The 8,122-nt window shown below is 29.5% G+C and overlaps 1 protein-coding gene across 1 annotated transcript in view; it reads right to left on the reverse strand.

The window, feature by feature from the left end:
• Nucleotides 1–242: 242 nt before the first annotated feature.
• Nucleotides 243–8,122, reverse strand: part of LOC106457956 (putative ATP-dependent RNA helicase me31b) — a 22,856-nt gene continuing 14,976 nt past the window's right edge. Inside the window, exons 7-8 of the mRNA XM_013917400.2 lie at nucleotides 6,195–6,288; nucleotides 243–2,942 (exon numbers count right to left, since the gene is read on the reverse strand). Of these exons, the coding sequence (XP_013772854.1) occupies nucleotides 6,220–6,288 (69 nt within the window). The 3' untranslated portion in view covers nucleotides 243–2,942; nucleotides 6,195–6,219. The remainder of the gene's footprint in view (nucleotides 2,943–6,194; nucleotides 6,289–8,122) is intronic.

An 8,122-nucleotide genomic window follows, 5' to 3' on the forward strand; every position in this document is an offset into this window, starting at 1 on the left:
TTACTTTCCGATAGTGCACAAGACACTTGTGGTTTCTACTATTAGATTTCTACATTAAGTGTGTGTGTGGTATGGGACAGACTTGTGTTTTAAGATCTTGTATCACTGAAGTTAATTTGGAAGAAAATCAAACATACTGACAAATTTCAAGCCATAAACGGTATTTATTAATTCATTAAATAATATCATTTTACTCCCCCCCCTAAAAAAAAAAAAAATTCATTTGCTTATCAGTAATAATATTTATTTATACAGACAGTATCATAATTGTAGGTGTTAATCTCGTTAAATTTGATCAAGTTTTAAAAATACTCAGTACATAATAACAATCTTGTAACACAGTATCAAATTTTATAATTAATGCATGTTTTTTTGGTTTTTTTTCATCAATGATTATATTTCATTCCTCTCGTTATTTTCTTACTTGTAACCATGTCAATTAACTCAACTTCATATGAGCCAGATTTTATTACTCTTAGCATTTTTGTACAAAATAATTCTCCTTTGAATTGTAATTTAATAACTAAAAAGTTAACACTGGTAAGTTTTTTTTTCTTTCGTTAACCAAAGACATTTTTTATACTTGGTGAAGATACACCTTAACAGATATTTCCAATTTTCCAGGAAAAAACTGTATTGTTATGGCCTAGAATCGATCCTCAGACTTAACCACACCAAGATAGATTCAATCGATTTTAGGATGACTTGTGCAAACAGATTAATAAACACTATTTTACTACAAGTAACCTAGTTAAGTCTGAACCACTCAAGACGTGAACATTGGGCAACCAAAAGGAGGCCATTTCCTTGGTTTCAACCCAAACTAAAAGCTTGTGCTTGTCGCTTCAAAAATAACCATGAAAGACTAAAGAATTAAATCTTGTGAATGTAAACTTACAAAGAAAAGAACAAAAAATCTAAGACAACATTATTGTACTTAGTGCCTACTATAAGTCAATGTTAATTAGTAGATCTGATAATAAAATGTGGAGAATAGCCAATTCCTTTAGGCAAAATACCAAGGCTAATTATGGCCCTAACTACTCGGAGACCATTGATAAGAATTAATAAATGTTATAGGGTAGAAATAGTTTTGACTTCAAGCCCAGTAGAGCAAGGTTACCCTGAAGCTAAATGACACAAACTTTTAGTGTTCTCGTCTATAGAAAGGGGGGCTTGCTTCAGATGAGGTAAAGTAAAAACTCTGAAAGTTCAAAAATAAGGTTTCATAGTAAGCATACTGCTTATAGTTATCCAAATTAGTTTTACAGATACCATTCAATTGAAACTAGCCAAATAAAGTAGAAGGCCTGAAGTTCTTTTTAAACAAAAAAAATTCACTCAAATTTCAATACACTTGCATAGACAAAATATTTCTGTTCTTTAGTTCTTCCCAAAAAAAGTATCATCATCATCATCTTCTTCCTTTGTACTTCCATACATCTTCTATTCTCACTTCACTATGTTAAGAGTATTTCAAGTTGAAGAATGGCTGGTATGCCTTAGCTTACACACAAATCAATCTTTTATGTGTTCTGGACTCTTAACACTACCACAAATCAGTCTTTGTGTTTTACAAATGTCTGGAATTGCAACACGACCACAAATCAATCTTCTTGAGCTTTATTTGTCTGGACTCAACACTACCACAAATCAGTCTTCTTGTGGTTTATAAATGTTTGTACCCACAACACTACCACAAATCAGTCTCTTCATGCTTTATAGTGTCTGGACTCACAACATTACTACTACAAACTAGTTTCCATGTGCTTTATAAAGTGTCTGGACTCGCAACACTACAGCAAACTAGTTTCCCCATGCTCTATCTTTTGTCTTGGTTTGTAGAACTACCACATTTACTTGTTGGGTTTCATCTTATTAAAAGTGCTGTGTTCACATTTTTAACACTTTTTTTTTCATTTCAGTGAGTGTGGTTATCTTATAAGAAGGTTAAGAAATATAATTTTATTAATCTTTATTCCTTATCCTACTTCTGCAGAAGGACTTCAGGCCTACTACATTTTTTTATTGTTATTGATGTCTGCATCATGTAGGTATTTAATAATAATAAAAGAAAGAAAAAAAAAAAGAGAAACCTGTCTTCAAGACAACCACCCTCACTGAGAATAATCAGTTTGAATATTAGAAAAATACATGTAAAAAACCTACAAACATATTGGCAATGACTATTTGGATCTTTTCAAAGGATCTTTTTCCCCTCTTCAAAATTAACTATAACTAATCAGTAACTTATCCAAACCTTGGTCAAACATTCTACTCACCACATAGTCATTGCCACATACATGAAAGACAACACTGTTTATCATATGAATTAAACCTGTAGCTGAGAAAAACCCCAGGTTAAACTTATGTACAAAATCTCATCTGATGTTGAGAACAGCATCTTACCACAGATGAATGATGATAAAACGTGACTTCTGTGCAACTTTAAGATAAAACAAAACAAAACAAAAAAAAAGATATCCAATACAAATTTTCTATTCAGTCTATAAAAGGGGAGGGGGTATTAACATCTTAGTACAGACTCCCCCACATATGATTTTTCTTTGTATTCTTTCACTGTATTTGAATCATTTTCTTTTATTCTAATGAAGTTTCATTTTGGATGCATCTTTTCATGTACTAACTATTCACTGATTAGGAAGGTGGTAGTCATTAATATCGAGCTCATTTATTTTCTATTTACAGCAAAACTCGATATGAATGATTACAAACCTTCCTCGCTAAACTATGCCATTGCTCACAATCTTTGCAAGCTGAAATCAAAATAAATATTTTTGAATTAAGAATTATATAAAACACAAATAGCTATTCTCAGTGATTTCTGTATGACCAATTCTGGAAGATGATGACTTCTCAAGAATAATGGTACATTAAACTTTACAAGTTTCTTGAAAGTCTCATCCAGACAGGGTAGTTTTCTGCAAAGAAGGGAAAAAAAAAGGTTAAGAACATGGCTTGATTTCAGACTTCATTATAATTGCACACAGAACTAATAAATTACTAAATACCAAACTTAAACACCACATTTGTTCTAATTGTGTACATGAATTAAACAAATAAAAATTGGCCCTTTATAAATACAGCTTACAAGTATAAGAACCATTACTACTGTAAGAAACGATGCACATTTTTCATCTGCCACATGTTTCAACACTAATAAAATTATTATTGCAACAAGTTTGAAATTTTAATCCATGAACATACATAGGCTTCAGACAAAAACTACAATAATTATTTCTTTCTTTACTACAATTACTTATGTCAAATTTTACAATAGTTAGATGAACTGGCAATTATTTAATATTAATTCTGAGTTTAATAGTATATCAAAGCTAAACGAAAACAACAACAGTATGCGTGTTTAACAAGTACACATGTATTTCAAAAATATCTATAATATCAGATTAACCCGACTATTTTAAAAAAATTCAACACCAAGTTTACTATTTGGTTCAAAATAGTTATAAAATATTCCTATCCATTCTGAATATGTAAAACAAGTGTCAAAATCTTTGATACCGTACTGCATTATATTGTGTTCTATAGGAGAACTGGGTGATTTACTCAATATAATTGATTACCTACAAGTACTGACTACACTGATTAGTGTTACACAAAATATTCAACTAAACAAACTGATGATTCCAGTTATTCTGTGTAAGTAAATAAAATATTGCCCTTATAACTTGTTTCATTATTTTCAATTAATCCAAAGCTGATTAATGTCGTGACCAACAAAAATAATTTATTGAAATTAGTGTTTCCGTTCGTTACTATTATCGTTTATTTCAACTATTATAAACTTGTGTGAGAGTAATTGATTAGTTCAATGTAGTCAATTAATGAGACTAACAATTAATCAGTTATCAAATTACACTAATTATCCAGCTGTATTTTATAGCATGCAACATGCTGTTTAAACAAATCTAAACACACTGTATCGCGTGCACTAGTTATATCAATTATTTTATACAAATTAACTTCTAAAAATCTTTCTGACCATGTCCGAAAAAACTAAACCATTTAAAAGGTTGGTACCTTATTTCACGTTCAATGCACATAAATTTATTTTGTTTGTACTATATAACAATAAAACAAATACTATATATTTATTTTTTTTACATTTTGCACACTTCAGCCACAATTTTATTATAAGATTTAATACAAACATAACTAAATTTTAACAGTATCTCATTTAATGATCAGAATTATAAGTTAACAATTTATCTACAAATCTGATCAAAATGCTAATGATGTCTCTGCAGAGCTTAGAAACAAGTTTCAAGAGCCAGGGGAATAAATTTGGTGAAAATGTAGAATCTTGTAGCAGCACACATACACACACACCAGCCAGGGATTAGAAGGCTTATTCATAGAGGTTTAACTACTTCTTACAAACACAAAAAATTATTGCATACCAGAAGCATAATACTCAACCAGCACTGTGTACTGTGAACAGACAAGTCCTTTGGTATGTGTCAATTAATATTTGTGTGTTATGTTCACTTAACTTTTTTTTTTTTTGTTTCTTTTTTGTCTTCAATTTAGTATATGTTAGGGAGGCTAACGCCAAGGTTACATTTTTTTTAAACCAACTGTGCATAACAAAAGTTGTGACAATGCTTCTTGTTAGTTAGTGTTTTGAGTACAGTATGGCCAAACCAAAGTAATAATAACATAAAGTATAAATTTGTGCTTTTATTACCTAATATTCTATTATGTGTATGTCTACTACGTGTAGTTTCAGTTGATTTTTAAACTTTTCTAACAACTTGGCTAATCCAGTTTCAAAATTAGGAGTCAAACAGTGGGCAAATCATACAGAAAACTGTGTAACATTTTGGTTGTTATATGACACTACTTGTTCTCTCTCTCTTTCTCTACACTTATTATATACACATCCCAAAATGAATACTACCACTTAATGCTTTTCAGTTTATCTGCATTCACTAATATCCACACCATCATCACCGTATCATGAATATACTTTACACCGTATATACTTTTCACAAGTACATTTTCGAAATAACTGAAGTCAGTTTCACCATATACTCTATTTCTATACCAATGTATTATATATATATATATATATATATATATATATATCATAAAACACAAACCTAAAATAAGCATAATTTAGTTAAGCATGCCAGCATGAACTTGTTGTCATAAGCTTCTTGAACATGTTTGTTACTAACTGATACCTTTTTATTAATATAATATTCATATTTCCATTTTATTCAACATGTTTTTCATTTTAAAGCTGTAACACCAAACCATAAATTCATTTGCTTGATGTAATATTAAAACAAAGTATCATTCACGTTAGTGTGGAAGGAAATGTCATCTCATGCTATAAAAGTATGCACACGCTAATGTATTATTAGAGTAATAATTCGGCAAATTTAAAAGCAACAGTTAATCCTTGACTACTTCATGATGTCAACACTACATGAAATTGTACAAAATGTTTACTATGAAAAAATACAGTGTCTAGAAACAGCTGTATGCAACTCGGAGCAGATTTTATGAAAAGTAAACTAATTACTCAAGTAACATATTTTGCAAAATATGTGGAGTTTGTTAATGTTGCTTTAGAGGAAATTGTAATATTTTCCTGCATATAAAGTATAAAACTACCACAATTTCTATCCAACCCATCAAATATGTTTTCCAGCCTGTTAAATGTTACCGAAAAACTTGCGTACGATATTTTCAAGCACTAGATCAGAAATTCAAGGTACCACGTGCTTTGTATTTTTCATATCTTGTTATAACAGTTTTTTAATCCTTTCCTCAGACTTGGTAAAGCAAATCAAGTTTTAAAAAGTAAACTGAACATGGTATAGCCAGGTAAACCTACTTCTAGCCATATCTAGCTGATAATTCTGGACATAGCCAGCTATTTTTAAAAAATCCCCAATATTCAAGTAGAACTTTTAAAAACAGTTCTGGTGAAAATTTTAGTTCAATTATTTTTTTATGAATTATTTTTAATAGTTTTTGATGATCACATTCTTGCAAAGTTTTTGTTGAAAAACCTACTAGAAAGAATAAACCAATTTACTCTTCATAACTCTAACATCATTCATTTTGATTTATGTCCTAAATATATTCTTTTAACTTGAAAGTTCAAATTGTTAAAAAAAACAACAAGGAATTGTATTTACCTTATGAACAGCTTCAGAATGTGGCCTACTTGCTCACATTTTCTACATCATCTTCAAGTTGAAACTCCGACACGTACAGACTTTTGTCAATCACCTGTAAGAGTACATCATATGATAAAACTTGCTATACAGAAAACAATTTTATTAGAAAAAAAAATTAGTTGCTTAAATACATAAAAGAAATATGTAAATCCAGAACTTCAGATAAGAATCCCTTTTTAGGCATTTTGTACATATCAGAAATATTAACAATACATTGACCAGAGATAATTTTCCATACTACTGACATTAGGGAGGTATGTGCCTATTTCTTGGCATATTTCACTCAGTCACGTTAGATAAGTATTACTGTTTATGCAAGTATAAATCATTATATAGTGGCTAAAATGCCAACTTTCACAGGTTTTGTTTATTACTTCTATTGATCCGTCTTTATTAACTTTTTTTTCTAAATTTATATTCTGTTACATTATTAGAAATTACCTTCCCACAGATGGTTGCAGATATACTTCTAATTTTAAGTTTCAAATTCCCTTAAGATAAGTTTAATTCTTTCGAACTCAGTAAATTTTGTCTAAGTGGGTACATGATAAAATTTAGTTTTGAAAATTCTGTGCAACCTCACCACTCTAAAATCACCTAAAATATAAATATTATCAGATGTGGAGCTGTGTTTTTGATAAAGAAAATAAAAAATAATAATTGAGAACTAGAAACATTCAAATTTCTGTCTGCATACATAAAACTGTTTAACACATGAAACACAGCTCCAAATCTGTGGTCTTTGAACAGGAATATTACTGGCTCAAACAGTATGAAAACAGTGAATTTTTGAAGGTGAACTTAAATAAAAAAACTACAAGATTCAAATAAGTGCACTTTTAGTTTTACAACTTCCAACCCTGTCTATAAATATACTATTTGAAAACTCGGATTGTTTTCTTTTGGAAAATCTACTTGCAAAACAGCCGAGTTATTATGAATGTTTAAGTTTTAAACTTTTAGTTATTGTATGAAAGCCTTTCTTTGATTATGACTTTATTTAATCCAACCAAATCATTTTTTTTTTATATATTAGGTTAAGGCAATAAATGAATATTAATTTCTAAAAGGAGTACAGAGATAAATTATTGATACATCAGAAATATCAAGAACAGGAGTATTTATATTAGTTTTACTGATATACAAGACACTTCATTGTAATGTTTCTTAAAATAAAGTATGGTAGTGCATGATATTAGACCTGTACATTTTTTATTGGGTTATATAAGAAGATGGCTGTAAGATATAAAAAGTGGACCTGAATGTTGATCAAAGTTTCTTTATATGGGACACATTTTTTATTCAGTGAAATGAAATAAAGAGGAATACTAACAAGCCTCAAGATAAAGTATGTGTACTTTACAGAACACAACAAGTGTGAAACTTTGCTTTTAAGTTAACTCTGTTACATAAAATGTGTAGTCTACAAAACAAATAAGTGTGAAACTTTGCTTTTAAGTTAACTTTGTTACATAAAATGTGTAGTCTACAAAACAAATAAGTGTGAAACTTTGCTTTTAAGTTAACTTTGTTACATAAAATGTGTACTTTACAGAACAAACAATTGTGAAACTTGGCTTTTAAGTTAACTCTGTTACATAAAATGTGTAGTCTACAAAACAAATAAGTGTGAAACTTTGCTTTTAAGTTAACTCTGTTACATAAAATGTGTGCTTTACAGAACAAACAAGTGTGAAACTTTGCTTTTAAGTTAACTCTGTTACATAAAATGTGTAGTCTACAAAACAAATAAGTGTGAAACTTTGCTTTTAAGTTAACTTTGTTACATAAAATGTGTACTTTACAGAACAAACAATTGTGAAACTTGGCTTTTAAGTTAACTCTGTTACATAAAATGTGTAGTCTACAGAACAAATAAGTGTGAA

The sequence above is a fragment of the Limulus polyphemus genome, unplaced genomic scaffold, assembly GCF_000517525.1.
Source record: "Limulus polyphemus unplaced genomic scaffold, Limulus_polyphemus-2.1.2 Scaffold396, whole genome shotgun sequence".
Classification (NCBI taxonomy): Eukaryota; Metazoa; Arthropoda; class Merostomata; order Xiphosura; family Limulidae; genus Limulus; species Limulus polyphemus.